This window comes from Varanus komodoensis, unplaced genomic scaffold (genome assembly GCF_004798865.1).
Source record: "Varanus komodoensis strain SLA01 unplaced genomic scaffold, ASM479886v1 scaffold36, whole genome shotgun sequence".
In the NCBI taxonomy this organism is placed as follows: domain Eukaryota; kingdom Metazoa; phylum Chordata; class Lepidosauria; order Squamata; family Varanidae; genus Varanus; species Varanus komodoensis.
The window spans coordinates 5,879,060-5,895,163 of record NW_025335873.1 but is presented as its reverse complement, the minus strand read 5'-3'; the positions used below and the strand labels follow the sequence as shown (position 1 = coordinate 5,895,163).

The following is a 16,104-nucleotide window of genomic DNA, read 5'->3' as shown; positions in this document are numbered from 1 at the left end:
CAGAGAGCACCCTCCCTGCCCTGCACTCTTCAGTTGGTCTTGAATTTTCTCAGGCTTCCTTGTAGTGATGGCCATTCCTGGATATGGGCACTTTGGTCCCATTAATTCACACTTGGTTAGCTTCTCATTTAAATTATTTCTGTAATCCTGTGCAGATTATTTCTGTAATCCTGTGCAGATTATTTCTGTAATCCCACGCAGATCATCTCAGTATTCTTGCAGTTTCTCCAAATGGAATGCCTCAAGTCCGAACCTGTCGAAGGGTCAGTTCTGAGAGAGCAGAAAGAAGAGGGAAGAGCGATAGAGAGAGAGAGCACTGCAGAGAGAATTTGGAGGAATACTATTCTGGGGAAAGTGTGACAAACAGTGAGTTAAAAAGGACCCTGAGGAAGCTTAAATACATATAAAATGCATAGAAACTTACATCACTAAAAATGTGAGGGTCAATTTCATTTGTGCAATTGACAGCATTTCTCCAGCTACTAAGCATATAAAATATCTCAAATAAACCTGTTTGGCTTTAGCAGTCTGTTGCTATTGAACAATGTTCTGTGCCATCAAGTTGTCTCTGACTTATGGCAATCCTATGAATGGAAGTTCTCCAAAAAGTCCTACCCTGCTTGGCTAAATTCAAGGCTATGGCTTCCTTGATGGAGTCAACCCATCTTTTATTTGATCTTCCTTTTCATTCTTCTCCCCACTCTCTCTCCTATCTCACTCTTTCTTTCTTCCCTTCTTTCTTGGAAAAGCTAGTAAATCCAATGTGATGCTCTCATAGCCCTATAAAAGGTGAAACTTTTTCTTGTAGAAAAATGTGTACAATGAACAGATCTGGGTACCTTTTTCTTGGGAAAAAATAAAAACCCTGCAAGGGGTTAATGAGTGCATCGAATGCACTGATAGCATCAGTGGGCCACCTGAGGTGTCTAAGACAGCAGGCCAGAAGAAGCAATATCAGTATCGATCAACAGCATTAGAAAAGAAAACAAGATGAAGCAACACAAGTCAGAGCAGAGAGAGCTGCTGATCAAATATACAGAGATTGGCCAGAGGAGTTTACACTTTTTCGTTGAAGGCACAAGACCTGCCTTTCAGCCGAGTGACTCCTTAGCTGGCCTCCAACCAACAGGCAATCCCTCACACACAGATCATCAATGGCCTGTAGCCCTCCGGCCACTTCCCTTCAGTTTGGCCATCTTTGGGTCTCAGCTAGAAGACGTGTTTCGGTGACAGGCAGGGCCAGGGTAACCCCCTCACCTCCTCTGGCCACAGGGTGGGCAATCAGAATGCTTCTGCACATGGCATGCGGGACCACCATGTTCTTGTCAGCTCCACAGTCCCAGTGGTGAGTGTCCTTGCTTCATTGAAACTTCCATCATGCAGTTTGCCCGATGCCTCCCTTTGTCAACCTCGCTACTCTGTTTCCAGTTGAGGTTTTCCAGGCCATTCCTCAGTGGCGGCATCGAAACCTGGACATAGTCCTCGAGATGCAGTCTGCTTTCTGTCGCACATGTGAAGACCACACTGTCTTCCAGAACCTTGAAGACCTCTGCAGCTCCCGTGCTGTAACGCTGTATCTTTCACATCTCCACTTCATTTTGCTGCTCTTTGTAGCAGGCCCTGCTCAGAGGGCCGAGGGATCCACCTTCTCCTTTTCCTTGTGGAATGGGGAGGTGAAGAAGGTTGCCCTGAAGATGACAGCTGAGGTCAGGAGGTCAACTGCAAGGGCTCACAGGGAATAGGATGTCATCAACAGTTATGGGAATGTCTTCTAAGAATAACATTGACCTGCTGAGACGGAGGAGCCCTGCTTTGAACTCAAGAAAAAATATCATTTGAAGGCAATCCACATATTTGCTCCCCTGTTTGGTTCCACTCCGCCTTGCCTTGACTTCTCAACCCCTTGTATTTGCTCTCCGTTCTGCTGAAAAGCAAACAAAACGCAGCTCCATTGAGACCTGCCCACCCACTCATTGACCCTCTCCTCTCCCAAATCCCGCCTGTCCTGCTCAGGTTTGATGTCCGTCAGTTGCCCCTGCATAAACAAATGTCAGTGAATTGAATTGAGCCTGTAGGCATGGGAAGAGAAGCGGAGTCCTCTTGCGTCTTCGTGTAACCCTGTTAAGACAGGTAGACGAACTCCCCCTAATGAGGAGAATTGAAGGATGTATCTAGTGGTAACCTTGTTTGTTTAAAGGTTGAGACAAGGCAGATCGCAACCTCAGGATTTAATTAAAGTGGAGGCACACAGCATTTGGCTTACCGTAAGAAACAAAAGAAATTGGGCTTGATTGGATTACTTTCTAGGCCAGGAGCGTGGCCAGCAAGAACCCTGAAGTGGTTCTGCCCATCATCTGGAATCTTTGCATTCATCGCATGTCCTTTTGCACGCTTTGGTTTACTCATCATATCCTGCTCGTTCAGATAAAAACTAGAATGGCTGAGTTTTACAACACAACAAGCCGCAGTGGTTTTCCTTGTGGTTTGCCTGTCAAGTCGTCCAAACCCACTTGTTGGAGTTTCAGGGTGGTGTGTTTGGTCTTCCAAAACCACAGTAAGAAGCAACTGTTTCTTCTATGGTTCCTCTATACTGCAATGGTTTATCAGGATGTCTGTTCCTGGAAGCACGGTTTCCATGGTTGAGGAATGCAACTGCCACAGAGTCCCTTGGAAAGAGTGGCAACTTTAGGATTCACTCCAGCCAACCAGCCTCTACTATCCAGTTCTGCCTAGCAACAGATGTGTCACTGCCTGTCTTGTTCCCACAGGCTACTATCCCTTCCCATTCCCCTCCGCCTTCTCCGCTTTCCTCCAGGTGTTCATCTGTCAGTCCTTTCCAGCAGTAGAGAAGCATTCTGTGTGGCTCAGAACTGTGACCTTGGAACTGGCCACATTCTCCACTCCTATCGGTTCACTGCAGTTCTCACAGATGGTGTTATCTGAGCTGCCCTCCTTGTTGGCCTAAAACAATCCCAGGGAGCTGCAGACAGGGCTGCCTCTGGAAAGCTCTTCACAGCAGGACATGCCGTGCTCCATCCTTAGCACTGGCACCTACCCTCCAAGGCCAGATGGATGCTGCGGAGGATGCTGGCATTGGTGCCCAAGATCCAGTCTCTTCTCCCAAAGCAGGGCCAGCACCCAGGCTCCTTCTCAGCAGCCCTCCCTGGAGGAGGCCCCACCGGCTGCAGAGGGGCAGGCAGTGCAGCCCCACAAGGCACCAGCTTATCCTTCTGGCCTGGACACATTCATTGACCTATGGGCCAGCCCAAAGGCCAAGGGACACTTGGGGTCCACCTGCCCCAGCCATCTCTTTCCTTGGTTTTTGGAGGAGCAGAAAAGGGAACTTCTTGCCCAGAGCAGTTTAAGGATAAGCTGCACACCCTCAAGAAGTTCCAGGCGGTCATCGTGCAGAACTGGCATTCCAAGGAGGCCCCCAGAACCGTGCTCTCCTATGACAATCACAGGAAGGTCACAGTCTCCTCCCCAGTCAAAGGAATGTCACTGCTGACTACAACGCGGAGAGTGGGATTGCTCCCTTCCAAGCCCTGGAGCTGCATTTCCACCCCATGGAAGGGGCCCAGCCACCGTCCAGAGAGGTTGCTTCCCCTTGTCCCACCACCTCTAGAAGGACAGAATCATCCCCCTCATCCAGCAAACTGTTCTGCATGCCACACCATCCGCCTCCCTCTCCCTCTCCCTCTCCAGATGCCCCTACCGCCAAGGGAAGCTGCTGCTATCCGTTGCTGTAAGACCAGCCATCGCTTCTTCAGATCCATCCTTCCCTTCCCAGCAACCGTCCTGTCCTACTTCAGGTCCCCCATGGCATCTCGCTCCAGCACCAGCAGCCCTACCTACCTGTCCCCTGCAGTGAGACAAGGATAAGACCAGAAAATGACCTGTCTGGGGCCAGAGGGGAGCAGCCAGCGGTGTGGGAGGTACCCTTCCAAAGGCAGGTGGACAGCCCCCCGGCAGAGAGACTTTGACTTGGAGTCCTGCATGAGTAGGGGGTAGGACTCGATGGCCTTGAAGTCTCCTTCCCACTCTGCCATTCTGTGATTCTGTGCCGCCTCCTTCCCTGCGCCATGAACCCAACTACCTGCAGGAGCTGAATTCAGAACCAAGATAGAGTGCTACCTGGATGGATTCCTGTCCTGACTGAATCGTACCACCAAAGCGGGGCCACCTCCCAGGCTCCTCCTGAGCAGCCCTCTCTGGAGGAAACCCCACCAGTTCCACTGGGGCAGGCAAGCAGTGCAGTCCACTGCCACATTATGAAGCCTTCCCTGAAACGATCTTAATGCTCTGAGAAAAACAACCGCAGCCATCCAACAGACCAAGGAGAAAGCTTTCCTTGACGCTTCCTCCCTCCTCTGCTACTCTTCTTCTCGCAGTGAGTTCCTGGCGGACAAGGAGGCCTTGAAAATAATAAAAAAAAAGACATCCCACAGCACCAACTGAAGTCACGCAGTCTCTTCCCCTTCCAGACCCAACCACCAATTCCCCTGTTCTCTCTTGGTGGCCACAGGGACTGTTTTCGAGCTCTGCCAAACACCAGATCTTTAGAACAGATCTTTCCTGAATTCCCGCCCTCCCAGTGGAACACACGCCATTGCACCCCCCAGAACACAGGCGGGCTATTTTATGTCTGTTCCAGCTGGTCAGGTATAAGTCTGTCTCCTTGCGCGTTCCCCGACACCTTCCACAGATGGCCCCTCTCGTGCCGCCCATTCTAATTGCACTTCTCGCTCTGGCCAGAGATGTGACGGACCGGGGTGCAGCAAAAGACCACCAGGGATATGCGAACCAGGAGCCTGCCAAGCCCATGGGGAGAGGTGGGGGGGGGGCTGTGTACCTCTGAAAGGGAGCAGGAATTTAAGAGGCCCAGAGAGGAGCACATGGACCATGTCTCCCATTCCTCGCCGTCCCCCCACAAAAATGTACCACATGTTCTTGTGCTTTCGTTGTTTTGGCAACTGCCCTGGGAAAGAGAGTACCCTTTGAGTACTGAATGGCAGGCCAGATCAGAAACATCAGGGGGCTAGTTCTCATGGAGGAAACTCACCTCTGCCTAGGCTGTGCCCCTTGAGCTTGAAGCATGGTCCTTGTAGGCTTCGTCCTGCAAGGCAAATAACCGTGGCAGGAAGGGAATTTCAACTGGAGGTGATCAGAATGGGCTCTTCCCGCTTAGTCTCAATTAATACTAAGGCAGAAGGAGGAAAGGAAGGCCAGCTGGGAGATGGATGGACTCTATCAAGGAAGGTGCAGTCTTGAATTTAGGAGGGCTGGGCAGGGCTGTCAAGGATAGGGCTCTTTGGGGGTTTCCGTGCTTAGGGTCGCCGTAAGTTGGAGATGACGACGCCACATAACAACACCTCCCTCTCCCAATAACGGCATCTCTAAGGGTGACCAAGGTTGATTTGATCCTACAGTCAGAGCAAAACCCAAACACAAATGGATCTAGAAAATCAAGCTATTTAAAAGTTTAGTGAACCCATCATTTTGGATTCCCCTCTCGTCGTTCTTGTATAACAGGATATGCCCTTCTGCTATCAAGGATGGGCAAAGGAGCTTAAATGGCCTCATTCTAGCGTGTTTTGGTGGCCGTGCACTAGAAGAGAACCTACGGTTCTTCCAAGCAATGATGCCGGGTGCAAAGGAACCCTCCCTTGCTTTATCTGCACAACAGCCCTGTGATGTGGACCAGCCTGCAAGAGGGGACCTGGCTCAAGGTGCCCCTGTCCCTTCTGTGCCTCTGTAGATATTTGGATCCCGCTCGAAGTTTCACGCCACTCCCTGCTGGCACTCACACATAAAAGAGTATTGCTCAGTCTCTGCTTTCTGATTTTCCTTGTCCTTTCTCTACACGCATGGCCATTTACATTTCTAGCTGGCTGCGTAAGAGGGAGTATTATTTAATTTCTAAATGGCCTATGAGCCCATCCCACTTCTGACCTTTAAGTTATGATCTAAATCTAGCCAATGAAATCAGATTATCTTTTTAGCTTCTGTTGCTTCTCTTCCTCTGCTTTTTCTGCTCAAATGCAAGCATTTCCTCAGTGTCTGGAAGACAGAAACAGATGTGGGTGACTCAGAATGCCATGTTACAGGCAGTTGTGTATTTGGGGAAGGTGCAAAGCCCCAAAGAGTGAGGAGTATTGCACTGGCTTCTATTTATATCCTTTCCTTTTATAGTTCGCTCCAAGAAAACCTTTCCACTACTGTCTGTGTTGGATTTTCTCTCAGATTTGATATTTGTAAGGTACATGAACTGATCCTAAACATTTTTGTTGGGAAGAAAATCGTGTTGAATTCAGTAGGAACTGCATTCTAGTTAAATGTGCTAGTTCGACGGCACGGTTTCTAGCAGGACGGAGGCCTTGAATTCTAACACTGAATATGGTCGAGCTATTGTGGAGTGATGGAATTTCATCTCCCAAGTGGGGATTTGCATGTTTGGATGCCCTTCTGTTAAATGGCTAAATACAAACTGTTGCATAGAAAAACTGCCCTTTCTAAGACTTTCAAGGAGTGTCTAAGTAATGCCTGGTGCCTGATTTGGAAACAGGCATGGCCACATCAAATTTAACTGATGGTAACATTTGCTGACTGCACAATGCGACTTCTACACGACCTGTGGTGAGCCTAAATAATTTGGACCTCCTTTCTTTACCCTAAAGGACCTTGGGCCTGTTGCCTCTGCTGCAAAGTTTATGAAAGGCACCAGGCAGCTCAGCACCTTTTCCCCCTCGGTGAACATCTGAGGTTGATTTCCAGGCAAAGCATGGCTTCGCAACCAAATGGGCTGAACTGGAGCCTGTGCCTTGGTGCCTGTGCCTGCTTAAGGTTGGGAGCTTCTCCATGACCTGCAGCCTGGAATGATGCAGCCCGTTTAACTACCCGGGGACTTTCTCTCCTGCCTCAGCGGTTCCCGCGGAGTCTCCCCTTTCTTGCCTACCCATGTATTTGCTGCTGCTTTCCAGGCTTTCCGGGGTGCCCTCATGAGCTCTTACTGGTGTGCAGGGAAAGGAGACGTGATTGACGACTGGTGCCGCTGTGACCTGAGCGCCTTCGATGAGAACGGACTCCCTAGCTGCAGCCCTCTCCCCCAGCCTGTGTGAGTAGCTCTTTGTAGACAGACAGACAGACAGACAGACCGTCCTTGTGTAGCAACCCAGCATGCACATTTTTCTCTTGCGTGTAGGGCTGGCGCTGGAACCCATCCTTCCGAGCATTCATGCACTTCCTCTTGCGCTCAGCCTGGTCTTCCAATGCAAGCTGAGCTGAGAGGACGCCTGCAAATGCTCACAGAATGAGGAGTGCGCAAGCATCAAACCTTCTTCCACATCAGGGGCAGCTGCCCAGACTTGCACAGCACTTGGGGGCTCAGCTCCTGGAGAGCATCCTGCAAATGCGGGGTGCACTCAGCAGGAAATTGGACTCAGGGTCACTGCAATTTAAGGTGCTGGTGATGACCTATAAGGCCCTAAACGGCTTGGGTCCTACATACCTGAAGGAGCACCTCCTTCCCTATTTGCCTGCCCGCCCTTGAGATCTGAGATGGAGGTCCTTCTCCGGGAGCCCTCCTTGAAGGAAATTAGGGGGGTAGCTACCCAGAGAAGGGCCTTTTCAGTGGTGGCGCCCCAAGTGTGGAATGCGCTCCCCAGGGAGGTCTGCCTGGCGCCATCACTTTATTCTTTTTGGTGTCGAGCAAAGTCTTTTTAATTCTCCCAATGTTTTAACAGTTAATTGGTTTTATCTTTGATTTTATTGTTAATGGCCAGATGCAGTGTGTTGTGGTTTTGATTTGTTTGGTTTTTTTAATAAGCTGCCCAGAGACTTTAATATAGGACGGCATAGGAAAACTTCTAATAAATAAATTAATAAACCAATCTGATTTCTCTGGCCAGATTCCCCCAGCATCCCTGCTGGAGTGTTCAGCCATTTGTTAGGCCCCTTCTAGGTTTGGATTCCCAACCGAGGGAACTACCCTCATTTCACAAACATCTCTTAACTGATGAAACCAATTAGGACAAACATGTGAATATGGAAAATAGGGGTACCTGCAGATAGATAGGCTGGACATGCACATGGTGGGCATGTCGTGAGTGGAGCCAGCTAGAGCTGGGGGGTCAGACTAGATGGCCTGGGAGTCCCCTTCTGACTCGCTCTGTTTCTATGTTTCTATGGATTGGAGGGTTGGTTCTGGCTTCTGCTGGTGAACGTGTGCTGATCTCCCCAGGCTCGCTGATGATCAGCAGGGCAGAAAAGCTGCTTCATCCTCTGTCCCACAGCTGCATGCTGGCATTACCCGCATGGGCGCATGTTCATGTGAGCAGCTGTGAATGAGCATAGGAACATTTGTACACAAATGTATCCCTGTTTCCAGAGCTCTTGACTTTCAAGGTGTCTTTTTCTGCTCGGCCCAGGTTGCGACTTTCCCCCAATGTCGAACCTTCTAGCACCGTTGTCTCCCTGGAGTGGCTTGATGTTCAGCCGGCCATTGGAACCAAAATCTCAGACTACATCCTGCACCACAAGAAGGTCGATGAGTACACAGACACGGATCTCTACACAGGTGAGTTGGGAACCGGAGGGATGGGCAGCGGGGAAGTGGTCTTCTCCTTCCTGAGTGATTATCCAGGTCTTACCCCTGTGTGTGGTTTCAGTCACACTAGCAAGAAGCTAGTTGGAAAATTTTATGCTGTGATTGTGGAAGGAATTTCAGTTACTGAGGCATTATCCCTGCACATTGATCTGTGTATATGAAATATACACATGCATGCACACAAGACGGTAATTACAGAGGATGTATTTCAGTTATCACTGGGAATCACCAAAAACTCTTCCCTCTCCCCTCGTTTTGGATGGGTCATATTTTAGACCAGGGAACCACCAACTCCACAGCCAGATGCAATAGATAGAAGCCTTCCTATCTCTGTATTTGACCAGCCCCTACCGGTTCTCTCTCTCTCAATATTTATAAAAGGCCATCTTTCTGCCAGAGCAATTCAGATGTTTGACAACACACTATAACCATTTTTAGTAAGTACTGAAGAGACATGATGGGAAAGGACAAATGAATAGGGAAAGGAGCAAATTTAGGGACTGACTTGCTCCTGTACTACGGCATAAACAATGACCAACAGAAAAGGTCACAAAGGAAGAAGTTCTGGGAGAGGAGAAGCTAAAAGCAAATCAGTTGCAGTTAGCTGATGAAGGGGTCCTCACTGCCACGTCCAGGAACAGGTCATCTCCAGATATTTTAGGGTGCTACTTGCGTAATCTTGGTCTTTGGTCTCCTCTATCTCTGAGATGAACCTGGGCAGGCAATCTGTAGACAGAAGTCAGTTGTTCCTTGACACTTGGAACTAGGCTGGTAGAACAAGACCTTGATGTCTCACCTTCCCCAGGAAGACAGGCTAGTAGAAGCCATCCTGTTTTAGCTGGTTAATAGTTAAGAATAGTCCTGAATTTATATCCTGTCCAGATGTGCAAGAAGCTTTGAGAGGTAACCCTGAGGTTTCCAGACAATCTCCCATTTGCATCATGGCATCATATCCTAGAACCTGAGGGCACCTTATTCCACATTTGCTGGTAGAAAAGGGCTTCCAAAAGAACAGACTAGATATCTGGTGAAGATGAAATACCCCTCTTCTGGTGAATGAAGCTCAGCCATGGTAGGTTCTGGATCTCCTAGATGTTGGAAGGAAGTAAGGGTGCTTCTGGATCAATGCAGAGAATGCCAGAAGCCAATCTGAGGAGATTGAACAGGGCATCCAGTGGAATCCTGTCAACATGTTTTTTCAGCTAAGCATATCTGTTAGCCCAAAGGGCAATGAACCAAGTCCTAGCCCAGCCGTCCATGGATTTTGGGGGGCTGCTGGAAACTGGTGAAGTGGTGAAGAACATGTTGTCACTTGAATGTCCTTCCCTTCTCATCCAAGGTTCTGCATGCTACTATGCCAATGTCTGGCATGTTCAGGAGAACAGACCTGGCTTTGGAGGACATTGTTCAAAGGTTTCTCTTCAGGGTGTGTTTATCAGGTGCACTTCCTCCAAATGCACCTAGAGGGCAGCACATTCCCAGATGTCTCACTTTCAGAGACTTCCCAACATTCACATTGGATTGTTGCTTCCATACTCATGCCACACAACTGTCAGTACCATCTCTGTAGCCAGGCGTTCACTCAGAGAATTTTTCTTTCCTCTTCCAAGAAATGGAAGGATTGATGGGGAAGCTACCTGGTCCCCAAAGTTCTTGACTTTCCTCTCTAAAGCTTCAAAGTTTGATGTGACTTCTTCAAAGCTCCACTTGGCAGTGTCATTGGTTCCCACATGTATAAGAAGGAAGGGATGCAGGCCAGTGGGCTGTATAAGCCCTGACAATCTTTCAGGTATGTCGCTGATCTGCCCTCCAAGTCCACGGGTCTTCCTGGCATACAGGTGTTTCCATCGCACGCAACAGGGAGTCTCCCACCACTAACACTCTTCTCTTCCTGTTCTTGCAAGCCTTGGTTTCATTGCCACCACTTGTTTGACCTTCAGCCCCCTGTTCAGTGTTACACAGGATGACTTAAGTTCTGGCACAGCAGTCCCATCCTCAAGTAACTGAAGGCGTGTTGAGAGCTCCACCGCTTCCACTGGTGCGGACTATCTTCTAGTTCTTCCGCACCTGTCCCCTTTTTCCAGGGAGCATCCTCCTCGTTTTTCCCTTCCCTTGGGATTTGCTTCTTCTACCTCAGGTTGCTGTGGCTCTTCCAGCTTACTCTTCTCTGCTGCAGTTCCACTGCTCTAAGTGCTCTTCACCTTCCAAAGCTCGCACCTTTTCGTCCAACAGGACTACTAGCTTGCGCTTGCTGCACCTGTAGCCCTGGGGCAGGGATCAAACATTGCACAAGTGTTGCAGCTCACCACAACTGTGGAGTTTTCTTGGTCCAGTCTTTCCCTTACCTTTCTGATTCTGCCTTGTTGGGCCAGTTGCGACAACCAGTTTTTTTCTTCCATCTTCCCTAAAAGCTAGTGACACAGTCCTTCCAGTAAATAGGAGGGTGTTACAAAGGGGCAGACCAGGGGAGGAGGAGGAGGAGGAAAACATGAGGGACCTTCCTTTGACCTTCCCTGCCAAACTCGGCTGCCAAACTCCTGCTTCCTCTGCCTGCTGGCTTGCTCCCTGGGAGCTTGGCAGCTTGTATCCCCGAGTCCCTGGGCCAGCTGGGGCAGCTTCATCTGATCTGCTCAGCTAGGAGTCAGGAACCAGAATGAATCTCCCCATTCACAGAGCCACTGCTGGTACCCAGGCCCCTCCCTTTCAGCCGCAGCTCTCAGGACACGCCCCCTCCAGTTGCAGCTTTCAGGAGCACCCGGTCTCTTGGAAGAGGCAGTTGCTGGACTAGTCCAAGCCCCTCACCCCTTTGCCTCTGCGTCCTCCTCCTTCACAGCAACCCTGCCACCAGACTCCTGTTTGCACTCCCTGGAAGCTTGGCGGCGGGTATCCCAGGCCAGCTGGGGCAGCTTCCTCTGATTTACTCAGCTGCGAGTCAGGAGCTATGACCAAACGGCTCGCAGAAGCAGGAAGCCACTGTCACAACCCTAACTCCCTCTGGGCATCCCTGATGCTAGGAACAGTCACCTCTTGGCGAGCCAAGTTGACCGCGTGTGCTGGGTTACAGCTGACCCGTGACCCTTGGCCATGCTTCGGGACAGCTCATCAACCTGGGTGCTGTTGTTCCATGATCTAATCTGCAAATTAAAAAACAAGCAGGACCCATTAAGTGAAATAGAAGTTTGTCCTTGAGCCGGATAAACATCCACTGGTGGCGCTCAGGCTGGCTCCTTCCCCTCCCTCCCCCTCTCCTTTGCAAATGAGCTATGATCTCATCTTCGGTGGTGGGAGGGAGGGCTCGCCAGTGCAAGGGTTGGCGGAGCGAATGGCAGGCAGCAGGGTCGGATTGATTTGCAGGCAGGGAGCCTGGAGCAGATGGCAAGGAGTCCAGAGATGCTTGCTGGAGCTCAGGGAGCAGCCGGAAGAGCCTGGCGCGGAAACGCTCGCCACCTGTCCGAAGGGGGCACAGCACAACCTGGTCTGCGGCATTCTCGGAGACGGCGGTGACAGGAGAGGCACGGGCACAGCATCTCGAACTGCCCTACTCCTGCACCTGCGTTCATTCGTGTGCATAAGCACGCAACTGTCCAGCATTTTGGATCCTGCCAGGCACACAAGGAGTTTTTTCTGGTACCGTCCCTCCGGAATTCGAGTCTCAGCCACGCCCAATGAAACACAGGTGACCTTGGACTGGGCTCTCCCTCCGACTTGGTTGGCTTGTGAGCAGGTGCTTTGCAGATCCGGGAAGTCACAGTCTGAGCCAGGATGTGTCCCTTCTTTCTGCCAAAGCCCAAGGAAAGCTGTTCTGCAAGGTCCCATGTGGAGGCAGATGAGCTTCCAAGCTTCCATGCTTCGAATGCACAGACTCGGGTTGCATCTTGCACCATTTCTTTTCATCTAGAGAGCTTCTGAGGCACTGCAGACAGGGAAGGAAGGAGTCTGGAGACTGTTTGGGTAAAGCACGACCCTTCAGCTCCAGCACCTCCCCTCCAGTTTACCCCTTTTCTGCCGCTCTGGAACCAGTTTGCAGCCTTGGAGAGGCAACTGGTTCCTTCAGCCCCAGGTTGGAGTCTCCACTTGCAACCAGAGCCAAGTTCATGGGATCTCAGAGCAAGGAATCTGCCTCCTCCTCCTCCCAGATGATGTTACTGGCCCTAACGTTGCATCCAAAGCAGCTGGGGCATCCACCCTACCAGCAGAGCTAAAATATTGTGAGCAAAAGCAACCCACTCAGGTTCTTTTAGACCAGATCTGCCTTTGATGTTCTCCACTCTGTGCATGATTGTCTAAACCTCTTGATCATCCCTTCTCTCACCTGCAAGAGCAACCCCACAGGGAAGGATGCACTGTCACCTTAATGCCCCTTTCCTATACCTTTTGTGACTCTGCAAAAAAAACGCTTTTGCAAGAAGGGGCATGTGTGCCGTTGGATCCATTCCCAAGCATCCCACTCCTCGGGACACGATGCAGAGGCACATGAAGGAGCAAGAGGCAACCTAAGAGGTGCTGGAGGAGGCAGCCACACGCAAAATCCTCCCCAGGCCCAAGCAGTTGCTGCTGGCTCCAGAGTTAGAGCTTCTCCCCAGGAAGCTTTTAATCTGCCCCTTTATTGAGAATTCTGGATTCCTTGTGGGATTAAGATCAGCTCCTTCACACACGTTTGTTTGTTTCCCCCACCCACCCACTACACACACACACACACACACACACACACACACACACTTTCTTTCTCTGTGTTTCTGAATTTGCACTTCTCACTCATTCTGCCATGGAAGAATAGCAACACTTTTTCCTTTCTTGATCTAAAATGAAACAATCAAAAAACCCCAAATGGGTACAAAGAATGGGAGATGCCCTAGAGAATAACAGAAAGACTCTATAGCCTGATCCTGGAAGCTAAGCAGGTTCAGGTCTGGTTAGAATCTTGATAGGTGACTTGAATCCTGCATTGGGCAGGGGGTTGGACCTGGTGGCCTTCTAGGCCCCTTCCAACTGTATGATTCCAGAGCACCTACAAACTAATGCGCACGAGGAATTACAAGTGGACAATAAATGTGTTGTGTCGAGAAGGCCATCAAGTAAATGTGGGATCTGGTAAAAGCCAACCAGAGAGCCTTAGGTCGTATGAACAGAAGAGGAACCATGCACTGGTTTATTTAGTCCAGTGTCCTAAAGGACATTCTCTTCTTTGGTTCCTTCAAACCCAGGTGTATAGCTCATGCATGCAATGCTATTTTTATAGCACCTGCAGCCAGTGTTGTGTCAAAGCTCCACGGAATCCATCCTTCTCCACTTTGCAGACTGCAGAACTTAGTGGTGCAACTGGCAACCTTCTTCCACATGACGTGCAAGAGCACAAACGAATGTTGCAAGCACGTGTGTGGAAGATGGATGCCATTTGTGCAAGGATCCTCTCCTGGTCAGTGCCATGCGAACACTCAATGTGCTTGCTAGGAAGTCCAGCTTGCAATCCCAAGAAATCAGGCTGGATTCTGGGGTGCTGAGTCCACCAGATTCCCAGAGCCAGCAAAGATTTCTCACTGATCCCTCCCTGTGTGTTGGCATTTCCCTTCATGTTGCATCCGTCTGCCATTGAAAACTGCCTCCCCTGGCTATCCAGTCAGTTCCCACCACTTGTCTACCTCTGTTTCCCCACACGTTAGGGGTGGAGCCATGGCTCAGTGACAGAGCACCTGATCCATACGCCGGAGGTCTAAAACATACGTACATATCCTAAAACGTACAAACATACAGTCGCAAGCTTTTGTGCAGTTGCCATAAACCTACATGAATTGAGATTAGCAGGTATCACCAAATTGTACAAATTTAATTTAAAGTTCAGATTTTACCATATTTACTGATGAAGTAGTTTGATGACTCGCTTTTATTGGTGTTGTGCTTTAATGCATTTTCTTGTACTGGTCTGTTTCCCTGTTCTCGCATTGTAGTTTACTGGTCTGTGACGAAAATAATGTCATTCATTTGGTAGCAGGTGATGTGAAAGATCCTCGGGTGAAGACCCTGAAGATTCACTAGCCTGCGGAATTAGACAATACTGGCTTAGATGAACAGTTGTGGTTGTGGTTGTGGTTGTTCTACTGCATTTATAGCCTTCATTTTCTCCTCTTGTAAGGATCCCAAGATGGCTCGCTTCGCTCCAAGGCTGTTGGGAAGGGTGCTGTTCATTGTGTTGAGAGATCTGTTGTGGAAGAATACCAAACAAGCTAGTTCATTCTAGATATCCCATCCCTTCTTGGGAGTGTTGTGTGTATGTTTTTCTCCAACTGGAAGAAGTGTCGTTGTTTCCACCTACCCGGTCTCATGTATATATGTATCATGGGAAGTGAGAGAACGGGCGGAGATGTTTGGCCAGTGTTGAAATATATTCCTAAATAATCCATTGAATCAGGTTTTCCACAGGACGGTTCTAGTTTTGTTTAACTAGTAAGGTCTTTTATGGGTGCAGCAGGTTCTGGGCATTGCTGTTGACTCCACTCCAGGCAGTCATTTTAGGTAAGCGCCTTGAGGTGGAAGGAGCGTGCTAAATTTTGTTGTGATGGTTCTGGAAGCTGTGCTGGAGAGATCTTCCTGTGGGAGAATATACTACCTCATACACACAATTCTACCAGAGGTCCAGATGGCAGTATCCTCAGCTTGCAAAATCCCCATGCTGCCCCATGACCTTTCTGTCCTTTTTTTCCTAGCAGAAGAATAAAACACTAAGAAAGAAAAATGCAAGAAGCACACAATGACTTTTGATTGTTAGCACTAAGAGCCTTCTGTCAGAAAGCACCAGTGATCCTCAGGAAAAGGAGATTGACTTAGTGCTTGCTTTCACACATAACACTAAGCCGAGAATCCTGGTTTAAGAAACCACTATGTGAATGAACATCATGCTAATGCACACAGTCTGTGTGTCCCTTCCTTCACATGAATGGGTAAACAAATCTGGATGCTTGAACCAGGTTTATGCTTAATTACACTGAAACAAGCCAAAATTTGAAAACAACTTTAATCTGGGATTTGTTACTTCAAAATTCTGGCTTGTATGGGAACCCTGAGATCAGAATTAAGGCAAAGCCATCTCTTTCTGATACCCACTCACAGGAATGAGCAGGGAAAAAGGGCCGTGTACCCAAGCATACTGTATACCCACACAATGGTTTATTAAGCCAGAATTCCTGGCTTAGCATTATGTGCAAAAGCAGTTGTATTGTACATGTGCTTCAAAAGGTCTTCTTCAAAATATCCAATGGGCCCAGAAGTGTTGCCCACCCAAAATGGTATTTTCTGACCAACAACAGCTCTCTGGGATTTCAGAAATGGAGACACCTTTCCTACCATGATCCTTTAGCAAGCGCAAAAGAGGAGCTGTTAAGCACTGAACCAAAAACATGTTCAGCATTAGTGAACCAACACCCTTCTCCACACACATTGGGCTGCCTCTGAAGGGGAGCTTGTTTGGCCACAGACAAAAGGGGGAATCAAAACATGCTGTACAC

At 49.2% G+C, this 16,104-nt stretch overlaps 1 protein-coding gene across 2 annotated transcripts in view; it reads left to right on the top strand.

Moving 5' to 3' along the window:
- ASTN2 (astrotactin 2) overlaps positions 1-16,104 on the top strand; it is a 301,533-nt gene that overhangs the window by 226,485 nt on the left and 58,944 nt on the right. For both annotated transcript variants that reach the window (XM_044439906.1, XM_044439905.1), the window contains 2 exons: positions 6,981-7,114; positions 8,427-8,575. In XM_044439906.1, the coding sequence (XP_044295841.1) occupies positions 6,981-7,114; positions 8,427-8,575 (283 nt within the window). The remainder of the gene's footprint in view (positions 1-6,980; positions 7,115-8,426; positions 8,576-16,104) is intronic.